This window comes from Ciconia boyciana, chromosome 5 (assembly GCF_034638445.1).
Source record: "Ciconia boyciana chromosome 5, ASM3463844v1, whole genome shotgun sequence".
Lineage (NCBI taxonomy): Eukaryota > Metazoa > Chordata > Aves > Ciconiiformes > Ciconiidae > Ciconia > Ciconia boyciana.
This window is the reverse complement of record NC_132938.1, coordinates 29,694,113-29,718,741: the sequence shown is the minus strand read 5'-3', so window position 1 is coordinate 29,718,741 and position 24,629 is coordinate 29,694,113. Positions and strand designations below refer to the sequence as shown.

Here is a 24,629-nt window from a genome sequence, read left to right as displayed (position 1 = left end):
GTCCCCAAGGGGTAGAGCCTTGTGTGCAAAAGGGGTGGGGATGTGGCGGCTTTCTCGCGGAGGATTATTATTATTGGGTGGAGGAGGGGGGAGGGGGAGTCTGCCGAGCAGACAAAATGCGGAGCCCCCCGCCCCGCAAGTGTGTATGTGCGGGAGGCGGGCGGCCGCGGCTCGTCAGAGAGCGAGGTAGAGAACGGGGGGGCGGCCAAAGTGGAGAGGGTCCAGCAGCAGCCAAGCATGCTCTCCATGCAACAGTTCGCTGCCCTGCCTGCGGACGAGGAGCGCTACCGGCAGGTCCTCTCCGCCAACCGGGTAAGGCGAGCCCGAGGGCGCTTCCCTCCGCGCGTGGGGCCGCCCGGGGGCCACGCGGCCGGGGGCTTCGAGGGCGGCTGGCTCCGCCGCTCGGGGACCCCCGGGGTGCGGGCGGGGGCAGCGCGCTCAGGGGGACACCCCGGCCGCCGCCGGGAGCCGGGGGTGGCGGACGGGAGAGGGGGAGCGCGGCCGCCGGTCCGGCGGGGAATCCCCGAGCGCCGCGCACAGCCTGCGCTGCTCCGCGGGGCCGAGCGGCGGGTTGCTCGGGCAAGCGGAGAAGGGGCGAGCCCTGCTGCGAGCCCCGCGATCTGCCGCGGGTCGCAGGCAGGGACGGTGCCGTGTCCCCGGGAGGCGCGGTCTGGGGAGCGGCCGGGGGCGAGTCACTGCCCGGCCCAACCTGCCGCGGTGGAGCCGTCCCAGAGCGCTCCCGTGGCGAACTCCCGCTTGCGCGGGGGAAGCGCCGGGGACGGCCGAGTTCGGGGCGCAGGATGTCGGTGAGTCGCAGTGAACAACCGGTCGTTATTAGCGTTTGGCGAAGAGCTTAGCGGCGTCCTCTCCCCAGCTCTCTCACAAAGTCAGCAGGGAAGACCAACGGGGCTGGTGCGCCTGTTCATTGCTCTGGCGCTGGAAGGAGCGGGGAGGAGTTGCGCCGAGCCCGACGGCAGCAGGTCCGGCCGGGATTTGCAAGAGCAAAGTTTGGGCTTGACCTCCGGCAGGATGGCCGTGGCAGCTCCACCGGCGCCCGGGCTCCCGGGGAGCCGATGCCCCGTGAGCTCGTCCCCGGCGCGGTAGCTGCCTCCAGGCAGCCCCGAGGGCTGGCTTCACCCTGGCGCCGGATGCACCCCGGGGTCGGGTGGAGCGCCTCCTTCCCCCTCCCCTTGTCCCTCCTCCCAGGGCTGTCCGGCGGGATGGTCCCGCTGGTGAGCACCACGCACGGGAGGTGGTCATCCCGTGGAGGGTCACAGAGGGGGGCGGTTAATCGTTGCAGGGAGGAACAGAATACCTGGGTGGTTGCAAGTGTCCGAAGGGGATGGCGCGGGTGTTCCCAGTCCCGCAGCACACCCCCTGGGAGGAGGGATGAGCGGGCGGAGGGGCATGCTTTGCCTGCCCTTATGGGAGAGGCTGCGCGGGAGGAGGGCTCCTACGGGGCGGCCGACGCGCTAGTGCGAACCTGCGGGGTCAGCCCCCGAGTCTGCCCTTCCCTCCGCTAGCCAGGGAGCTGGTGTCTGCCGGTGTCCCCGGTGCGGGTGGTGCTGCCAGAGGGGGAGGCACGGCGGGGGCCGCAGGTGAACCGCGGGGCCGGGGGCAGCCCGGGGGGCAGCGCTCCCCGCGGCGGTGCCGGTGCGGAGCCCCGCGGCGAGCGAGCGGGAGCGCCCGCCGGGAGGGCCGGCTCCTCTCCGCGCCCGGCCGGCGGGAGGGCCGGCGAGGTGGCGCGGAGGAGCGCTGCGCTGGATGCTGTAGCACCTGCAGAGGGGCGGCGGAGCTTCCCGCGCTGTCACACCGATCGGCACGCCGGCGAAATGGCACAGCAGCGGCTGTCACAAGTCTGTAAATACGGCAGCACGCTTCAGTAGTGTCGTTGCTCCACTTGATTTAAAATGCAGAATCCTTGGACGCATTTCACGGCAGACGATTAATTAATTGACCTTTATTTTAAATTATTAGCAGTCTGTCTGAGATGGTGAAACTCTTAAGTGAAATCAAATATCTAGGGCTTTTAATGCATTCACGGGGTCTCTTGGGAAGGTTTAGCTTTCAGCAGTAAAAATACGGGAACGGATTTTTCCATATGGCCACTTACACCCTTCCCGTGTTCCTAAAAGATGGACCAGTCAGCAGGACTAAATTGCGATTCTTTAGTTTTGTTTTTGTAATGGATGCCTTAGTTGGAGATCTCTGTTATGAGCTTCTCAGGTTCTGTGACACAGACAGCCCTGAATTAGTGTATCACTGGGGTAATCCAGACAAATATAAAGGAATAATACAAGGAATTATAGAACCACTTTGCTTATGTGTCTCTGTAAAAGCTGGTGACATCTCTTGAGTGTCTTTGACATCAAGGTTCTGTAGGAGGCTGGGGGCTCCTCCGGGGGACAGGGGAATCCCAAACAATGTCCAAACCTCCTTTAGAAAGGAAATGCTCCTGACTTTTTTTCCCTCCTCCATCAGCCATTTATGGGGTACACCGACAGACGGGTTTTTCTGCCCGTGGGGAAGCCCGGCTCTTCAACCTTGCATATAATTGTCACCCAGCACACATTTTTAAGGAAGCCACCGGCACTCATTTCCCGGAGAAGGCTCTCGGGGTGGTGTGCCAGGCAGCACAGCCTGCTTGCCCAGACAAGAGGAATCTGCTTGTGCTCCATTAGTGTTTGATGGGACCATCAGGACAAAACATTGTTTTTCCTCAGTCTTTTGGAGCTGGGACTATAAAATTCTGAAGAAAGCATTCACTTCCTCTCCAGAAATCTTTGCTGGCACTCGCCTGTGTGCCTGCGGTAGATAACTTGAGTGTGCAGTGAATCAAAAGTATAAGGGGGTTTGAAAACTGTCACGACTGGAGGTGTTTTATAAAATGTACAATGCACACAGGGCAATTTAATATATCTGTGTTATTGTTTAGCTGTTAATTATGTATTAGATGATGTCTGCAGATACAAATGAAAGCCAGGACTGTTAACAGTGCCAGTAATTATTTAAAAATGCAGGCTTACTTGAACATAGGAGCGTCTTCTTTTTTTTTTTTTTTTTTTTTTTTTTTTTTGCTAAGCTGATATACATGTTTAAGTCTTAGCACTCTGCTCCCTCGAGGAACATTACTGTCCTGCCGTTATACTAAGCCCATGTATTTCCAGACACAAAATTTCTTGTCATTACTTGCATGGCCAAGCAAGGAGTGCGTGCGGAGGCTGAGGTGGATAAGCACCCGGACAGAAACCTCATTTACCAGAAGGGGAATTGTCCTTCCAAGAGAAGGCAGAACAGGCAAGGGAATGTTGGGATGGTTACACCCGGCAAAGAAACCCAGCCGCTCCTGCTCTCACCGCTACTCAACTGCTCTAACCAACAAATACTGAACTTTAAAGAAGCTCTTTGTACACAGGCGGGCCATTGGTGTGACCTAGTGGCTGTTTGGGCTCTCTGAGTCTTTGCCACACTGTGGTCCAGCAGGTTCAGGCCATCCCACTACAGCAGGCACAATATAAGCGCTAGAGGTACTTCCCTTAAGAGATGGGAGCTGTGGCTTTGACCCCACCTGAACCAGGAGGCCACAGATACCAGGTCATCTGCTTTCAGGCTGAACAGCACGCACTGTGAGGCAGTTACACACAACGGCGCTATCTCCTGGTGTGGTCAGGTTTTAAAAGATGGCAGCTACCAGTACATTGTGTGGGAAGAGTCGAATCCTGTCAGCGTGTCAGGTATCCTCGGCAAGCGCTTCCAAGGCCAGATGAATGCCTTGTTTCTGAATGCCAGCCAGGGTTCGGCAGGGGCGGGTGTCAGGCCACTTGCAGCAGGGCAGTTCTAGGCTTGCACATGCAGCCTAGGCCCTTCCAAATGTGGCAGCTAGACACCTCCTGATTTTTAAATGCCTTCAGGATGAAGCAGCTAAGCAGCAGGGCTTGAGGGGGGCAGTCTGATTACAGTTCGAAATACTGATGTTTCTACTCTGTCCCAGTTTCTTGCCCTACCAAAAAGAAATGGACCTCATAAATGGCAGGCTGGGTAAGTACAATTCTCCAGCGCCAGGGAGAAAGGTGGATGATATCTGCTTCTGAAGTGACAGATGGTCACAGTAGGACAAGGAAAGCTTAAATCCTCCTTGAAAAGGTCTTCACACACAGAACGACCTCTGAAGACAGTGGCCAGACAGGCTCCAGCTTGACTACCCTCATCGCCTCTGTATTTTTAATTCCTAGTGACCATCTGCAGTCAATTTTTGTCATGTGAGGGTGTGCAGTTTCATCTGGAACTGTCCTGAGCCTCAGTCTGGGTGCCAGGGCATAAGAATCCCCCTCCACTTGCTGGGATCTGTGATGGGAGGAGTTAATACGTGCGTGAGATGGGTCCTCACTTCCTGAGAGGCTGCGTGAGGAAAAACGGGGGGAAAAGAGGGAAGGAAGAGCGCCCGGGCCTTGCCTAGGTGGCTTGCCTCCTTGGCTCACGTCGCAGCCTCTGCGTCCTCCTCCTGGCCCGGACTGCCCCCTCTCCCCAGGCCGTGAGCGGCGGCGCAGCGCGGGAGGCGCGGGGCGGGCCGGCAAGCGCAGGTCAAGCCGGGCGGCGGCCCGCCGCGGCGCTGGGGGTTTCCCCGCCACAGCCGCCTTGCCCGGCTGGGTTGAAGGACGGGCAGGGGGAGGCTCGGTCGTGGGTGCCTCTCCCAGCCCGCAGCCCCGCGACAGAAGAATATGATGCCGCTCGCATCCCTTCCTTCTGTCCCCCGCCCCTCTATAAATAACTTGCTGGGCTGACCTGTCAGATTCCGCCGGCAGAGCGGATCCCCTGACCCGGGCCGCCTGCAGTGGAAAGTCTGAATGCAAAAAATACCGTAGTAAAAATAGAGCAGCCGGGTAGCCCCTCCGGCAGGTCCTAGCGCCGGGGCCCGGTGCCTCTCGCTGCCGCACCGGCGCTGCCGCTGACCGCTCCCCTCAGGCTAACGGCTCCGCTCGCGGCACGGTGGCTCGCGCGAGGGGCTCCCGCGCGCCCGGCCGCGCCCGCCGGCAGCGCTCGTGGCCGGGCGGCGTGTCGGCCTGCGCCGCCTCACAGCGCCCGGCGCCGGGAGCTCCCCCGTCCGCATCGGCGTGCGCTTTGGTAGCCCAACGGTCACTGCCCTGCTCCTTTTTTAACTGTCGGATGGAGGCGTAATTCATCTCTGCTGTCCTGGTGTGGAACAGATGGTTCCCTTCCAAGTAGTCTTTTTAATTTCGGCTTGTCTTTCCAATCAGCAACCATGAAAGAAACAGGGATAATGGTTTAATATCCTAAATGTAAAAACAATAATGAGACAGCAACCAGGCAAGGGCTTGCCATTTCAAAAAGAGATGAGAATCTTGCTAGCTCTGAAGTCCAAATTTGATTTCATCCTGTGCCTACCTTGTGCAGAAGACTGCTCCCCTGAAGGGATAGATTCTCCTCAGCTGTGGTTTCAAGCCACTATAATTTAAAGCAGTGCTTGTAATTATTTATTTATGCATATGCTCTTATTTCTGCTTGTTTTACCTGTGAAATCTGAATATCTGGAGGTTAAAGCCAGCGATAGGTACCAGAAGTGTTGTCTGATTGCTGCTATGCCTTCTCCTGGTGCATCCATGTTGGAGTTCCTGGCCCTCGGTGCCCACTGGAGCACGGCCTGCTCTGGGTATGGTGGTGGGGTGGCCTCAGCTCGCAGCCAAGCACCCGCACAGCTGCTCGCTCACCCCCTCTCCGTCCTGCGGGATGGGGGAGAAAATAGGAAGAATGAGAGTGAGAAAACTCGTGGGTCAAGATACAGGCTGGGAGATCGCTTACCAATTACTGTTGTGGGCAAAACAGACTTGACTGGAGGAAATGAGTTTATTACTGATTAATATAAATATTTAATTACTGATTCAGTTACTGTAAAACAACAACAACAAAAAAAAAACCAAAAAAAAGAAGCAAGCATTAAAACACTTGGGGAAAACACCTCTTCCCCCATTCCCAGGCTCAGCTGCACTCCAGACTCCTCTCCTTCCCCCTTGTTATCCCCGCAGGTGGCATTCAGTCCCTTCAGTGAGGCAACGAGCGCTGCAGGGGAGGACTGTGGTTCTTCTCTGCTACTCCTTCCTTCTCACTCTTCCTCTGCTCTGGTGTGGATCTTCCATGGGCTGCAGTCCTTTTGGGAATATCTGCTCCGCCATGGAGCACTTACTTCTCCTCTGACCTTGGTGTTTGCACACTGTTTCTCACTCTTTTTCCACTTCTCTGCCTGTGTGGTGCTTTTTGCCCTTTCTTAAATATGTTTTCACAGAGGCACCACCAACTTGGCTGATGGGCTCAGCTGTGTCCTGTGGTGCAGAGCCAGCTGGAACTGGCCATGTCCAGCACGGGACAGCCCCTGGCCTCTTCTCATGGAGGCCACCCCTGCAGTCCCCCCACTGCCAGCAGCTTGCCACCTACACCCAGTACAGATGTCCGTGTAATCAGGGACAGAATTATCTAGAAGTGATGGCCACCTCATCATAGCATCAGCTTTGGAACGTATGTTTGCTCACAACTGACTAAAGTGGCAGTGTTACCTCCGTGGTTGTCTGCTCCACTGCCCCTCTTCCCTGATCCCCAAATCATGAAGGGATGAAATGAATCCAGTCATCCTTCAGTTCCTTTTCACCATCTCTGTCATTAGAATGGAACCCCTGCAGCATCTGCTTCTTTGGGTGTGACACAGTTTATAATTCTCTATTTTTGTTAGTGTTGTTGCCAGCATAAGGTAGTTTTTAACGCGTTGCCCTCTAGAAAGTGAAGAGGCTGAAAATCAGATACTGCCAGAGCTGCATTGGAAAGGTGGAGTTTATGCTTTGATGATTCAAGCTCTGCCCCTCGTTGCAAAGCATGTTTCCCACAATGGTATGCATTCTGTGGGACCCTAGCCTTTGCATATGTGCTAAATCAATACAAATTGCTTTTTTTCAGAGAGGACACAGAAATTGAAGCACTTTAAAAACTTTTCCTCATAGAATAATCCATGGGGGACAGCTCTTGTAAACCTGCGGGAAAAAAGACTGTCAGGTTGCATCACTGCGGGTGCTCTTCCTGCTCTTCCTGAATTCCAAGGCTCACTTTTTCTTGCAAAAGAAACATTTTCTATATTGAACATTTAAGTCATCTTCATCCAGTCCTTAGGGAAAAGGAAGTGACGGTAGACATGAGTTTCCTTCTTTGGGACTGCATGAGACTGCATCTATTCCAATTCATGCGTCGTAGTTCAGAGAGAGTTCAAGATCAATGCTCAGTGGATGGTGCTCGTGCTTTGGGACCGGCTGGCCAGTGATTATCAAAGTCTGTCTTTCCCTTCTTGTCTTCCTCAAACCTGTAACGCTCAGTTCTGCCATGTAAGCAACATAGTGTTTTAAAAACTAATGTACTAGACTCTTCCACGTCTGATCTGTTCGATACCAGAGAGATTTAACTTAACAGTGATTTAACAGTAATAGTAATTGCCCAGAGCAATTGCCATTGCTCATCACCTCAAAGAGCTCCTAGTTTCAAAATAGCCTATACTGTCACTCCAGTATTACTGAAAGTTACTTGAGAGTGTCTCAGACTCAGGAAGCATTTCCTAGGGAAATTTTTTCCCCTTGCTGCCTCTGAATGAAGCAGTAAGAAATCACTTACGTGCTCCTTGCATTGTCCATCTCATTAGATTTCAGAAAGCAGTCAGCGCATTCTCTTGGAAATAAAACCACTGGTGGCACTGAGGAGCTTTCCATCCCAGGTGTCTCAGACCTGCAGCTCTGCATTTGTGTAATACTACAGCATATATCTGTAATATACAGTTGTGTCTGCTCTGGACTTCCATGGGCCAGTGGTGCAACACGGAGATTTCTTCTGTTGCTCATGCTTCTGATGTCAAATCTTTTGCTGGGTGGATTATTTTGCCTATGTTAAAGTTGTCCCAGAATCAGTGGGACCTGGAGATTACAGAAGCAGAACATGGTACAGTTGTCAGGCTTTCCTCAACCTCCTGCATTTTCACATCTTCAGGAAGAAACACAGATGGCTGAGCCCACCTTGACTTAACAGCCTGTGCATTTTTGCCATCATACAGTGTTGAGAGACAGACATCGCTGAGAGACAGCTTATTGTTTGAAAGATGCTAGTTCTATGCACGTGCGAATATTGTCTGAATGGATAATGTATCTGAAAGAATATCTGGAACTGTAGAGTAAGTAGGAGTAAGTAACTATCTTTTTTTTTTTCCCCTTCCTATTTGATTTGTAGCAACCATGTAACAAAAGAATTAAGTAGTAAATGCCTTTTTTAAGCTTTGGTTTGTCCCTGCTCATCCATTTTAAAGGTGCAAGTTTAAATAAATTTGTAGTGCATGTAGACAAGGCTGGAAAGGAAGTCTGAAATTATGATTGAATGTGTTTAGAAGTTATTAACAATTCTTTTCCCTATAAAGTCAGAGTGGAATAGTGTTGCTAGTGGTCTGGAAGGGCTAAGAACCCAGATGGTTTCCATTTGCTTCTTCCTCATCATAGGTAGGATTATTATGTGAGTCTTGGAGATTTCCAAAGAAAATGTGAATGGGGGAAAGCTGGCATCTGTTCTAGGGATGGCAATTGAATTGAATTGAATAGTCCTAGCCATAAATACAGTAGGATTTTTCTTCTTTGACAAAATAATTCACCAGACTGTTACTGTTTCAGTGACTTAGATGGAAGTTTTTATCCTACAAATCCTTATGTGATCCATAAACCTTTGATACTATATCAAAGTAATAGTCAAACACGTACACCAATGTAAGTGCCTTGTTAACCCACTTAATCTTGAGTTTTCTGTATCAGCTCGTTATTTCATAACTTCGACAAGAATGAATAGGTTTAATTTCTAGTCACCTCTTCAGTTATTTCTGTCAAGATGTCCTGGTAGTTTCAAAGAATATCCTTCTCTTTCTTTATTTTCTCCTACTGAAGCAAAATGTTCAGAGATGACATGTTTCTGAACAAAGTGGTATCCTATTGAAAAATGAATGAGTCACCTCTAAATTTTATAGGTATTAGGTTATCGACCTGTGAGACATTGTGTAAGTCCATTTTCATCTTTGGGAAGAGGACAAATAAATATCCAACTATGCTGAACAGATGAAGCTTTAGTTTGACTCTAAACCATGTCCTTTCCTTTGATTAATATTGCTGCTGCTCTTATTCTTGGTCCAAGGGTTAGTATCTTTTTATTCACAATTCAGAAAAAAGTCCGTAGTGTAAAGTTAACATTACGCATTCAAATCCAAAATTTTAATTTCTTCTAGGCAGATGTTTATAGTGTAAGAATAATCTATATGTTTTAGAGAAAAATGAATAAGAAATGCATGAAACATAAGGAGACATTTGTCTCCTTATGTTTCATGCATTTCTTATTCATTTTTCTCTCTATTTCTCCTTATATATATCATATTCCTTATTATAAATCCTTAGATTCAAATGAATCTAAGAAGATTCCTGCCATTTGTTTAGCTTGCGTTCCAGTTTAGCATCCAATTAATGCCATTGAAAGCTTCTGATTTTAAATAGGTTAAGTAATTGTATAATCAGCAATGTGCATGGTACATATATGTTGGACTGAATATGAGCCGGCAGTGTGCCCAGGTGGCCAAGAAGGCCAATGGCATCCTGGCTTGTATCAAAAATAGTGTGGCCAGTAGGACTAGGGAAGTGATCGTCCCCCTGTACTCGGCACTGGTGAGGCTGCACCTCAAATACTGTGTTCAGTTTTGGGCCCCTCACTACAAGAGAGACATTGAGGTGCTGGAGCGTGTCCAGAGAAGGGCAACGAAGCTGGTGAAGGGTCTGGAGAACAAGTCTTAGGAGGAGCGGCTGAGGGAACTGGGGTTGTTTAGCCTGGAGAAAAGGAGGCTGAGGGGAGACCTTATCGCTCTCTACAACTACCTGAAAGGAGGTTGTAGCCAAGTTGGGTGTCGGTCTGTTCTCCCAGGTAACAAGCAATGGGACAAGAGGAAATGGCCTCAAGTTGCGCCAGGGGAGGTTTAGACTGGATATTAGGAAATTTTACTTCGCTGAAAGGGTTATCAAGCATTGGAACAGGCTGCCCAGGGAAGTGGTTGAGTCGCCATCCCTGGAGGTATTTAAAAGACGTTTGGATGAGGTGCTTAGGGACATGGTGTAGTGGTGGACTTGGTAGTGTTAGGTTTACGGTTGGACTTGATGATCTTAAAGGTCTTTTCCAACCTATATGATTCTGTGATTCTGTGACTGGTCACCTTCAAGTTCAGAAGGCTAAGCCTACTGATCAGGCATTAATAGGAAAAAAAAAGGTACGTCCCATTATGAGGTCTAGTTGTCTTGTGCGAGGTGGGGCTTCTGGTGGGGTTTCTACACAGGCGGTGAGTGATACACTGAATGGGAGCCACAGGGCAGGCAGGATTTCTTTTTGTCATTTCTAGTTTTCCAGGCTTGAAAGCTGCTTTTAAGAGGAGGTTTTCCTCTAACTGTATCCCTCCACCCCCTCAAAATGTTTTTTCAAAATCTTTTTGCTCTCACAAATTAGGCCACTAAGGTTTTTTTTTTTAGGTTTTTTTATGGTTTCCAATTTTGCTTTCTGGTGCTAATGGCTCTTGTGCAAGCATCTGCTTATTGAATTCCCAGCAAAGCAGGAACCTGGAGCGAGTACTGTGTTACTCCCCTGCCTGTTGAATTGTGATTCTCAGCCATCGCTGCTTTACTTGCTTAGCAAACCTCAATGCAGTGAACATCTGGGTCGTCAGGAAGGCATTAGAGTGGTCTCTGGGTGTGTTCAGAAAAACAGCATGGCACTGTTGAAACGTTCATGAGTAATTTTTGCAAGCCCTAGAAACTTAAAGAAAACTAATAACCCCCAAAGCATAAATTCTGCATTAATTACAGATTAATTTCCCCAGAACAATTTCCCACTGCCTGCTGAGGTAGACTGAATGGATGTTCACGTTCTGGTATTGAGAAATATCAGATAATGCTAACCATAGTCTAGTTCTTAAAGTGAATGTCTTCCATAGACACTTCCATTTTTGAAAAGTCTTTGATATCTTCCATATGTTTCCTAAACCTTGCTCAGCTTATGAGGCATGGCAACACCACACATCTTTGCCACCAGCTGTTAGTAATAAAGAAGAGAGATCTTAGAATTGTAGTAAATTTGCCGTCAGCCGAACTATTTCTTAATCGGAATGTTCTTGAAAATTCAACAAAGTTCCATTGTAAATATGGGAAGCATCCATTGTTGTAGTTGCAAGTTTACATCAGTGAAATTATTAATAATTGTAAATATGTACAATATATAAGTAAGTATGTAAACAATTAACATGTATGCAAAAGTAGAATCATTATTCAGCAGCACTTCTTTTGAAAAAGGAAGAGATTCAAACGTATTGCTATTGAAGAGGTGATACTACTGTTCTCTAGGAGTGATAAATACCCTTTTTTCCCCTCTCTTCTAATTCAAATTTTGAAGAGTGATCAGTACTGACCCTATATGATGGCTAAACGGTGTGTCTAATTCTCATTTTAAATGAGGTGGAGAGCAGTTACTGGTATCACACCAGACACATGGAATCGAAGAAAACCTTTCTTTTCCACTTCTGCCCCTTTCCATGAGATGTTAAGCATAGATCACCTGTAATGGGGAACCAAGGCCAATAGTTTGCATGTGAATAACATTCTGATTTCTAAATCAAATCTTCTCAGGGAGACCAATTATTACATTATTTATTTAGATTTATTTCAGTATCAAACAGATGCTTTTCAAAGTGCCTTTAAAATCACTACATTGCCAAGATAAAACACTGGAGCCTTTCCCAAAGAACTAGATGAAATGAGAATAAACTCCTCAGAGCTCCACATCTCCTGGACGTAGTGCTTATGTCTGAGTGACCAACTTATTTCCACTTCCCTCAAAGCCTTCAGAAAGGGAAGAATGAATTATGAAAGAGATGTTGCACCAGGAGCTAGCTCTTTTAAACTGAGCATACGCTGTATGATAGTAACTTGGACACTGGTAACACCACTGGCAGCCCATCATTCATCTGTCATCCCGGATAAAAACAGATTTGGAGCTTAGTGTGTCAGTGGCTCTGATAGCTGGTTGTACCTCAGCTAGAAAGTTCAAAGTGAGGGTGGGTTATGTCTGAGGGGTCTGCAGTCACGCTGTTTGGACAGCACTGTTGGCGTACTCCAAAGGAGATCTAGCTTGGCAGGCAGCAGTGCAGCGTCTCAAACACACAGATAACTGGAACACCATAGCTGTGTTTGGATTTTGTCTCAGCAAACTTACCGCTGGCTCTGTCTCAAACTGAAGCTGGAGCAGCATCAGAACTGCGTTGTCACAGAGCTGGGTGAGACATACCTGAATGTCACCTTGTCGCTTCTGAGCTTCTCATGCATATCTCCACAATTTCTCAGTTCCAAAGTTGTCTCAGTGGCTCACAAAACTGCTGAAATTATTTGTCAGGAGTTGAGAACCCCAGATTTGTGCAACAGAAATGAAGGAAAGAATACTACATCAACATTCAGTAGTCTGAATTGGTGACTTCTGGTGATGCCTGGTTTGGATTTTTACTACGCTGTGTCTCATGCTGGATTAATAACAGCTTGAAAGATCACCTGAACAGAGGAAGGGGCCAATGGGTCTCTATGGTAGTCTGAAAGGCAAAAAAATCACCTTACTTTACACATTGTGTCTTCTGTACACAGAAGAAACATCACTGACACAGTTACACTCTACTTTAAGTGAAAATGTAAGTCAGGAAGGTTAAATGTGTTTCAGGTTTCTGCTTCAGCCAAAAGAATCTGGCTGGACATGGCATCTAGCACCAACCAAATATTTCTTTTGGAAAGATGTGCCCAGCTTTATATGACATCTCCCTGACTGGGATTTCAGATTGGTATGATGACTTAGTATTTTTATATTTCAGTGGTTAAAATAGGGGTAAATCAGAGTATTTTATTTCATGGATGGGAAAGGAGGTTCTGGTCATCAAAATGAACTTTGAATGAATTATGTCAGCAATTTGTAATTTGTCTGAGGATATGGAATTTCCTGGGAGAAGTTACAGGATTACAGTGAACTTGAACTATCAGGAAAACTAGTGCATTTCATTGTGCAAATAACACTTCATGTGATAATAACATGCTTCTCATGTTTGTGGCCTTGCTGTACGAAAAGGTTTTTTTTTTCTTTTTGCTGCCTTGCTGTGTGAAAAGTTTATTTTCCCCTAAATTGCACTATTTCCTTTCAGAATAACTATGGCACTTTTGTTCTTAAATTCGTGTAAACTGGAATTTGAGTATTACTTGTATTTGCAGACAAAAGCCGCTTAGTATCCAATTTCTTATGCTGCCTTAATGTTCATTCTTCAGTTGGTCCATTTCAGTTTGGCTCTCTGATTCCTGTAACACTGAAAATGAAAGATTATGCAAAACATTGTTTCCAGTGACTTTTTGCCTGTTCCTGTTTTTAGCCTGTGACTTTGCCTGTACCTTTGGAGGATTTATCTTACACTTTCTACTTGTTACAGTGACTATTAAAGCATGGTGTTATATTTTCTGGATGATAAAGTAGTGACTATTAAAGCACAGTGTTATATTTTTTGGATGATAAAGTAGTCAAACAGAAGTGCATTGCTGACTCCCAAATTTTCATGTGAACAGGACAGAACTGATAAAAAATGTAGAACATTTGCAGCTTCTATTACTTACTCCCAGGCATTTGAATATTGTGAGTTGGTCAAAAGAGTCTGTAAGAATGAGTATGTTTAAATTTCTTTATATATGCTGTTGTGTGTTTAAACACTGGCACTTCACATGTTCAGTTTTTGCTCTGTAGCCATGAGAGCTGGGAACCATCTTCCCTTACAGGGAAAGGAAAGCTGTAATGGCTGGTATGGTCATGTGGATCCAATATCTAGAGCTTTAAGACCAGCATCATGAGAGTTGATGAAATCACAGGAGCTGACAACAGAGCACTGCTTCAACATTAGAAGAGGAACAATATCAAGGATACGGAAAGAACTGCAGATAGTTTTCATAATCTGACATCTTTTCAGTTTTCATAATCTAACATATTTTCCATACATGAACTATTGTTTGGCTGGGTAGCAGATTCCTCCATGGCATTCTGAGGATTTCTACAAGGCCACCTGTTTACTGCCCCCTAATGACAGTCTTTCTGCATTTCATGGTAGTACTTGTCTTCTTTCCACTTCTTTTCAGCATAAACACCGCATAGTACTTTGGTGTATGGCTTGCTCAAGATATTTTGATGCTTCTGATGCAACAGTTGTCTTCTACATTTCTTTGTAGAGACTCATCATGTGTAGAAGGTACTGACAGTAGGCTGTTAACCCTAATTATATTTCTTTATTGGGAGAACGTCTGTTAGGTTTGTGGTGACAACAGCAGGAAATATTTTTGTCAAGTGCTTATACCATGATTCAGGCTGTTTTATAGACTAGTAACTTAGATACTTTTTGTGTCTAAAAGGAGAATCGCATGCTACCATAGGCTTTTCACCCATAAATCTTAATGTGATCTGTCATTTCTGTGCTTTAATATGACAGGCATGTTATTGAAATGACACCCATGAGATCAGATTCTCCCCACATCTTGCATAAGATAAGCTGTGAATTTTGGTCCAATGAATTTTCAGTCTTTCTGTAGTCAGATGGGGCTGTATTTTTTTTCCATCTTATTTTTTTCTGCCTCTGTGGTTTCAGAAAATCAGCTGTGAGCAGTTTGATCCAGCAGTCCAAGATAAGCCTAGGATTTTTAAAAAATCTGTGCTGAAATTAGCTCAGAGTTACTTCATGGTGTAACTTTATTCCTTTACTTCCACTTACTTCCTTTACTGCAGTCATTACTGAAAGAATGGCACTCAGGTAAGCAGTGGTTAATGGCATTTCATTAGGGACAGAATTTTTTAGCTGTCAGAAGAAATTATCTGATGTTTTTAAGCATCCTGTATTCTGACTATATTCTTGTTTAATACAAAACCTGATTGTATTAAAAAAAAATGACTTGTTGCCTTAAAAACCTAACACTGGCATTTCCTAACTATGGTGCACACAGTATTTAATTCAAAAAAGTCTTTCTTGAATCAAGTTTTCTAACAACAGTGGTAGGAAGGGAACTTGCACCAGTATTCTTCAAGTTTTGAGAATATCTTTTGGTCCAGTGCTGTGCTACATCTATTTTATGCCAAAATCTCCAGCATTAAGGGTTGGTTTCTTTCAGTCTGCCCTCAAAGATTCTGCTTCTAAGTCCTGCCCTTCCCTTGGAAAGGGAGATAAATGTGTATCTACAAGGTACCTCAGTCTTACAGAGTATGATTCAGAGAAACGATTGACTACAGAGAGAGTTGAGGGAGTCTGGTTTCTTATCTTGGCCACTAACCTGGAAGCTTGAAGTGAGCCAAGTGAATAAGCATGTAGCACCCCTGTTTCCTTCTACAGGCCCATTTTTATCTTAAGATTCCATTATTTATGCCTTTAGTCCATTATTTATGCCTCTATTCCATTATTTATTAGAATTGAGAGGACAGAGCATGTCTGAAGTTTATGCAGATACCATTGGCATACTAGAGCACTTAAAACTGGTGCATATATTCTTTGTGTATTGCAGTATTTGGTGGCAAGAGGAAAATAAACAGTATCAGGGAATATATAAAGAGTAGGTATAATGCATTTATCTTTATCTATAGGACACTATTAAATTCTCATTGATGATATAGGAACCATTGCACTATCTCTAGTTTTATTTCATATTCACCACAGAAATTGGTGGAAAAAGCTCATGTAGATGTTCAAGTAATGGAAAACTGGCAAAATTGGAAAACTGGAAAAATTAAGTTTATACTTGCTGTCACTGATGATGATTTTAAATAGGTTTAGTGTTTTTCATGAGGTCTTTTCCTGTAGAAGGGAAAAATACAACTTGCTGTTTAGTTGCCTATAAATATTTATGTTGCTATTATACAAAACTAGCAATTTGTGGTGTTTAGAGAAGCATGTCTTTCACAATCCAACATTCTTTTCTTGAGCAGTCATTGAAAGCAAATTTGGATACAACAGTCCCTTTTAAAATCTATGGTAGTAAGTTGTCAATGCAAAGATTGAAGTTTATTGTTGCTTTCAAGAGTTGACAAGAAAGAAAATGTTCGAGGTTCTCCTTTACTATGAACATTTGCCTAAAGTAGCTAGTATCCACAATGCCAATAGACTTTAGAAACAATTTCTCACAGAAACAGAGGAACATAAGAAGCTCACTGTTTTAATTGGCACATATTTAATGTTTCTCCTAGGTCAGCTCTGAGGCATCTGTACAACAGTGGTGGTAACTCTGCTCTCAGTTATACACTTGTGCTTGGGATGATTAAGATCTCATGTATCTCCAAAATATTCAATATCAACTCCTCCTCACAAGAAGAGTAAAAAAAATTGATGATGAGTACTATTTCTGTGTGTTTTCTCAGTTCTTTGAGAATACAATTTTTTTGTTTATTGATAACATAAATTTTTTACTCCTAAGACAAACTCTTTGTGGAGTCATGGGTCAGCATTTACCTTGTATTATACTGGGTAGAGTTGGGCACTTTTGCCTGGGATTTGCAATAAGTGCATCTTGATTGGGACTCATTCCTTTAGGAAAACGAGCTGGATCTTAGGTTTGTTTGTCCTGAAGAAACTGAAAGTCAGCTCCCGAGTGCCCTAATCACTGTTCTGTGTAGTGATGGTCCTGCTCCCTGTTATCTGGCCCAGCAGAACTGTGTTCTTTTTTACAGAATATCGTGACTTCAAGGGCTAGTGTGCTCTGATTCAGGAGGAGTCTACGTTCAGGTGGTTGTGATGCTCTACTGAGTTGTAGATGTAATTTTTAACTGCTTCAGGCTGAAGAGGGAATTGAACTCAACAGCCCGATTTCCTGCAGGAGCATTGTAACCACTGCACTGTTAGAAAGGGCAATTTTATGCCATTTTTCTCTGTTTTCTTTTGGCTGTACTTTCAAAAGTAGTTATGGCAGCTGTGTTTTGAGAGATTTGTATCATAACAGAGCTGTGTTGTTCCTCTGTTACCTGCACTCAGACCTCCCAAGGGGGCCTAATACAGGCTGTGCAAACCAAGGTTATGGAATTCAGGGAAGCCTGCCACGAGTAGCTGCTAAGCTGCTATATTCCAGCATGACCAGAAACAAAACTTCAGGCAGACTTTGAAGACTTTAATATGAAAATGTAGGCAAGTGTGGACTGCAGGAAGTTACATAGTCAAGCAGGGATTGTCTAAATGTCACTTGGATTTAGGTTCCTAGAAGTCACCTAAATCCTTATCTTTATCTGTGCCTGGGTATTTGAGGTGTTACTTGTGGGTAAGGGCAATAATTTAGCTGAGTTATCCTGAAATCTTGGATTGCAGCATTTGCAACTTCTGAATAAGCTGTTGATTAAGAAAAACACTTCTGACAACCAATTAACTTCCTCCAACATTCTTTATATTTCTCTTGTTGTGGGAAATGGTGATGATCAGATTACAGACCTTGTCAACTCACCCAGGCTGTACCTTTTCAATAGACTGAGCTACCACTCTTATTGTTCTCACCCTGAGCTGGCTGTTTCAGATGTTCAGATAACTCCACCATCTTTAAGCTGACCTTCAATTTATGTCCTGCTTGCTAGATAAGCCCAGTACTAGGACAGTGTTGAGACTGAATCACTGGAATAGGAAGGAAGTTATCAAGCGAGATACTGCTAGCACCTCACACCATACTGGTACTGTATGCATTTTCAATGTTACCTGGTCTTTACTTTGAACAGTGGAAATAGCAAAGAAAGTCATATGGGACACTGCACTGGATGGATCTCAAGGAGGTCAGATAACATGTGATGCTTACCAGTATCAGAAAAGGTACATACAACTCCACAAATGCAGTTTTCTTAATTTCTGCTGTCTGTACAGTGTCTGCAGTCTCTACAGTGTCTGCAGTGTCTAGTAACCAGGGGTATCAGAAATAGATGATAATTCTAATATTACCAGCAAGGAAAGTTTCCTTACAAACAGTTTTTGTGCTGTGCTGGAACAAGAGACAGTGTAGAATAATGGAAAATTATGCTGTAAATCCCATTTATGCCTACAGTCTTCTCAGTCAAGGCAGTAAAACGGGCAGTGAGGTTGCGGGGGGGGGGGGGGGGGTGTATAAATCTAGTCCCTGTGCAGCAATTCCTTAAGAAATAGTTCAACTTCCATTTTTGCCAGTTGCTCTGGTAACCTGTTCTTTACAGAAAGGCACTTACAGCAGAGCCAGCCAACGGGATAACCCACAGAGACTGGCATTTACAAGACTGATAGTATACATGTTGTAGACCTCAGTCTCTTGAGGTTCTTTGGGGAGAGGCTGTCAGGGTAATGGATGAATTTACACTCTCGTGTCCTGTCACGACCAACTTCAATGTGATTGATCTTCCTAACAAAGAGGATAAACTATTAGTCATCCTTTGGGAAGACATTGTCTGGAATTCATAATCCTATCATCCAATTTCACCTTTTCATAGGGAAAATTGTAATTATTTTTAGTCAATTTTGAATAAAGATGTATTAACTTCATAAGAACAGTTTCAATCTTGCTATTAAATATTCATTTGGTATTTTGTTTTTGTTTCTGTTTAAAAAGTATGACATCTTTCCAGTGTATGAGATCATAGTCCTATGGAGTTACGTTTAAAAATATATATATTAAATACATGTTTAGACTTTTGCAAAGGTTTGAATTTTTGTACTTTGTGCAGCTCAGTTGAATTCAGGAAATCATTTTTTCTCTATTCTTCTATATTGCATTTATAGAACAGAAAATACAGTTGCAAACTCCACAGAATACTGTGATAAGTTATAATTTTGTAAAGTACTTAAAAAATGAGACAGCATTATTGTGCATAATAAGTGGAACAGTCCTTATCACTTCTATCATCACTTACAACAAAGATTACAATAGTTGCTTGATTCCTTAATGAAGGAAACTTAAGAACATGGAGCTTTTGAATAATTAGTAATGAATTATTTTTAATTATAAAATAAGCTGTATTTAGCCTTATTGGTTAAATTTATTATGTATTTTACATTTTTTCAAATGAAATGCCTATCCAACTTCTAGTTCATCAGAAATGTTTAGAAATTTCAATGAAGCTGTAAGTCTGTGGATATTGGGTGAACTAAACTAAATTATATGGATTACACTAGGCTGTCCACCAAAAATAAAGTTTCATTAAGAATCTAAAAGCCATTTATAGCATATATTTAAATCATACAGCTGTTCTGTGCAACGGGGAGGACTGCTGTTGAAAACATAGGAGTTACTAATTGACACCAGAATGATGAAACTGTGCTCTTTTGTTTTTCAGGTCTTAGGAACAGATGAGGATAATATGGGGGATGGTTGCTCTCAGAAACTGGCTTCTGCCAAGTTTCTTCGACTTTTGCTCCTCATACTGATTCCATGCATCTGTGCCCTTATCCTTTTGTTGGTGATCCTGCTTACCTTTGTAGGTGAGTGCTAATGGAGTAAATGGACACATTTTTAATTAAGGAGACTAAAACTGAGACTGCATTCTCAAGTGCTAATGTAATTGTGGACATTAAAGATATATCTTAGCACATCTACCTAACAAGCTAATCTACCTAGTGACTTGATAGTGTTTGTTGCAGAGAAATAAATATGCTATTTAGATTTATATATTTAAAATGCATTTAAGGTACGGAAGAGGAAACCTTTTTGAAATTTCTCAGAGTAGATTTTTGAGGAGCACACTACCTTGAGCATGTAATATGTAGATGGTTTTCAGCAGTCATTTTACAAGTACAGAAAGATATTTATGTTAGAACTTTAGATCACTGTCAGTGGAATGCAATATTTATCCCTTTATGTCACACATTGATGTGCAAATCTGATTTTTCTTTTCAGGTGAAAGTTGATTTATAAATAGCCACAAATCTTTCTGAACAGCCTACAAAATATTACTGTTTCACTAAGGAAAAATATGTTCATTTCTTCTAAATGTGAAATATGTATCAATGCAGAACCCCAAGTATGTTTTGTGGAAACTTGTTCCAGGTATATTAGATTTCATAATGGCTTAGTCTGTTAACTAACTCTGTCTGTTACAGAATTAAAAGGTAATAATTTATTACCAAAATTTTTTTAAAAAGCCTTCCCTTTGTTACCTTTAGAGAAGCTGACATGTCTTATCATTAAATTGCTTCAACTACAATATGAGAAAGACAGTAATGCTAGGTTCAAGTATTACTTTTTCAGGAAAAAAAAAAAGGAAAAAAATAATCTGCTTTCAGTGCTGAGGGTTTCTGGGATTTTTACTTATTTTTTTGTTAATGAGAATATTTTCTAGTTGAGCTTCCTTAAGTGCTTCAGAAGCACATCTGTAACAAGTGGGGTAATGTGTGAGGTATACAGATATAAATCTATTTTCCTGTTTTAAACGCCCAACTTCAATACACATCATACAATCAAACAGTTAGCAAGCACAGGAAGAAACTAAACACATCTCAATAGCACCTTCAGCACTGTCAAAATCAAGACAACTTAAATCTGTTTTCTCAATTCAGTCTGTAAAGGATTTGCAACAAGACGTTGTAGGCCTGTTCTTTTCATTTAGCTTAAGTTAGGGAAGTGAAAAAAAAAAAAAGCTAGTGAATGTTATGATTGACAAGTAAGTCTTGGGATGTGTCTTTAAACTAATAACAGTCTGAAGTGGATTAAGATCAAGTAAGTCTGCCAATTAGGAAATATGATGCCATTCAATTTACTTTCCTTATGTTTAGCATTCCATTTGTATCCTTCATATCCTCTGCCCTAGATTTTCATTCTTTGGTGAGAAAGCAGATAAAAAAGCAGGTATATTTACGTCAGCTCTACTCAATCTCCTCCTCTGAGGCATGTATCAACATAACACTCATTAAAATGTATGAAATCCTCTGGGAAAATGGGACCTGTTCCGATCCTACTTACATAGCAAAAATCAGGACTATCTCCTCTTAAGTCAATGTAATTACTGTAGGGTGAAGAATAAGACTTGGTGTTATTACCCAAGTCTAAAACTGTCAAAGCTCCCTTCAGCATCTTTTGAATTAGCATGATTATAATTTAGTATTCTTCTCTCTCAGTTAGCAGCTTTCATTTTATGTGCATTGATAGCCTAGAAACAAATATATCTGATAACTGGAATTAAATGAACAAATTCTGTGGGCATCTTTAAAGTGTGTGTAATATAATATAGTCTGTTCTATTTATTGAGAATACACTATATCCAGAATAGTAGTTTGTATTAATTTCAGATCAATGATAACTAATATTGGTATGATGACTTACAATGTAAGAAATGAGTTGATAGTCCCGACTGGCTAACACAAATTGTTCAATATATGGGAAATTCTGTTCTTATTTTTTCACAAAATGGAGGCATTAAATTCTGTGGTTGTCATTCTAGTATCTTTCACTGGTGCTTAAAACATAAATAGAGAGCTCCAGTATATCGTTTAGAACCTTATGAACTTTTTTGATTTGACCTCAGTAATGAACTCATCAGAAAATTAGGCCTTTTATATTTTGCAAGAAAGTATTTTGTTTCCTGTGGTAAATTTGTAGGTAATTATTATTTTCCTTCTGTAATATTTTTTAATTAAATGAGGCATATGCACATGAAAAAGTGTGCATGCACCTTAGAACTTTCCTGTTCACTTTCCTTACATCTGTTTTGTTGCCTGCACATCATTGCAAGCTGTGATGTTGATGAAACTGAAAAGTTGGTATGGGTGGAAGGAGACAGCTAGAGCACTACAGTTATATTGTAGTAATAGAGAATATCCTACTCAAGGTGTGTCATGGGGGCCTGTTTTCAGAATATGTAATTAATTAACCTTTCAAAAATTATTTACCATCGAAGTATTCAAGATGCAAAGCCCTTGAAAAAGTTATTTTGTTAGAACTATGTACAAAGAAAGGACAAAGCAACTTATCAGTAGCAATACACATTATTTTGACTAAAGATACAGGAGACTTTTATGGTCCGTAGAAGAAAATATCAAGCTGAGTTGTTTAGCTTTGATTTCTCTTAAGTACTTACACTCTTCTTCTCTGCATACTCTTCTGTCTTCTGAGTATAGCATGCTTGTCAGCCTGTAGAAGAAAACTTTGTAATGAATGAATGTTGTTTCACTCATTGAAGTAGAGGCAGTACCAGTTGCTATGAAGGAATTCTAGCCTTTAGACCATGACCATAATAATTTGTTGATTGCCTCTGTTACAACAGAGGGCAGGAGGGCTTAGGAATGGTGCTTGCTTTGGACTGTTGAAGACCTAACATACAAGACCTTGACCATGAAGACCTAACTCAGCAATATAAATTTGAAGGGTAGAGAAAAGGCTAGATTATACATGACTAAAATTACTGATATTTTACAATTTCATCTGACCCCTATAGACATCAAGAGCCTTCTAATAAGACTGGGCCATATTTTTTTTCTGGGGATTATACTTAGTACAGTATAGTAAATGTTCATTACTTTCCAGAAAAACAAACAGTAACTGAATCCATGGTTTGAATAGCTGAATCTTTCTTTAAAATGGAGAGGTGGAAGATCACCTTCCACTTGTGTTAGAATCTGTAGTCTATGGCCCATTTTGCTTACACTGAAAAAAAATCCTTAAGTAGTGAATAGTATGCAAACATTACAAAGGTGAGAATTAGCATGTTTGTAAGAATGAAAAACCTCTGGCATTTTCATTCTTTTCCTTGCAGAGAGGAAGTGTTCTAAACCACTTGAAACATTGTTTTTAGAAAGTCCTTCATGGCTGGTGAGCATTATACCAAATTACAATTTTTTTAAATTGTACCATAATTGCTTACCATTGCAGTTATTTATCTGGGAAAACAAAATGCTTTATACTTACAGTTCCATAAAGGAAAATAAATTATATTTATTTTATAGTGATAAATGCATTCCATGGTAGATGTCCCATTCCTCCCATTCCTTCACATCAGTATCCTGAACTCATACTTATGTGGTCTTTTACCACCTCCTGTTAACAGCCATCCACAACTAATGCTTTGTCTACGGTTTTCTGTAGAATTCAGAACAAGTCTTGTGACACACATAATAATGGTTTCATGTATGTCAGACTTTTACAGTCCAGATGTAATTTTTGGGCATATGATCACACTGCAGGACCACATCAAATAAGCCTGCCTTTCTGGCAAGCAGCATACCCTCTTATCTATGCACAATGTTTGGTGTTCATGCATTTTGCAAAATAATATTTTAAAAATCTGTTAGTCCACCAACACTGGTGGGAATGAGGATTACAATTAAAGTCTCTAAGATGCACTGTTTACTATGGATATGCAAATAATTGAGGTTTTGGTTCTCTCACCATCCTTACATTACCAGCATGCAGTGTTTATATTTTGGCTCTGACATGTATTTTGAGATTAATTTTGGTTCTCAGTGATTACTCAATTATTACAAGTGTTATGTGTGATGGGTTGTATTTAGCATTTTCATCTTACTCTCCTTAAAAACAAAGCTCACTCTAATAGCTGCATTTTTATTATCCTTGTATAAGTATGAACCAGCCTGGGCAGTTCTCAAATCATTCTGATGTTTGGGAAATCTGTAGCAAGATTCTGTCCACCTGAGAGACGCTGTCAATGTTCTTGCATGTCACTGGTTGAACAATGATCATTGCTATTATATTATCTGTGAGACCTGTGTTCTTCTTTCCCTTCCCCTGCTGAGAACACAGAAGGAGCTGTGTCTCCTTCACAGAATAAACATCCGGAAAAGTACATTATAGTAAAACTGCTAGGCTTAGCTTTGTGGCTGTTGGATCTTCCACATTCATAACGTAATACGCATATGTCAAGACTCCTGTATCAATTTGGGAACCCAACTGTACTGGTCCAGAAGGAACTTTTTGCCACACAGAGGCAGTTAAAGTTGCAGGGAGTTATAGTTATACTCTAGAGTAAAAGGATTTTGATCCCTGAATCATTTGGAGATGCTGGTAGTTCTCCAAATGATGTTGAGCCTCGAAGCATAGGACATGTCCTTAAAATCTAAAGTGAGTAGCAGCATGGAGATACAAAAGTTATAATTGTGAAAGCAACATGAAATATAAACAATTCCATTGTCAATCAATGGCAATATTTGCTGTAAGACTGTTGTCTAAATTTAGGAGTTTAACACTAACATATAAATAAACCATTTGGTCGTGGGAGTTTTTCTGATGGAAGATGGTAATCATCACCTAAATGATCTGCTGGTTCTTTAATTTGATCTTGCCAACACAGCTATATTATGGGGAATGTCCAAAGGAGTGTATCCCAGAGCAGCCTGTATTTCACCCATCTATAAGAACTAATTTAGTCTAGCAAGCCTTCTTTACTGATACACCTGGAATGTTGGAAAAAAAAAAGATGCTGTGACTACAGCTCCAGGTCAGAATGTCTGCTGTGAGACATCACTGAGGTCAGTGGGGAATTGTGCTTGTGATCTAGAGAATAATAATGAAAGTCTGGCAGTCCACCCAGCACAG

General features: G+C 42.8%; 1 protein-coding gene across 1 annotated transcript in view; it reads left to right on the top strand.

Annotated features, from left to right (window-relative positions):
- Window positions 1-237: 237 nt before the first annotated feature.
- Window positions 238-24,629, top strand: part of CORIN (corin, serine peptidase) — a 161,187-nt gene continuing 136,795 nt past the window's right edge. The window contains exons 1-2 of the mRNA XM_072862094.1: window positions 238-312; window positions 19,423-19,567. Coding sequence (XP_072718195.1) covers window positions 238-312; window positions 19,423-19,567 — 220 coding nt within the window. The remainder of the gene's footprint in view (window positions 313-19,422; window positions 19,568-24,629) is intronic.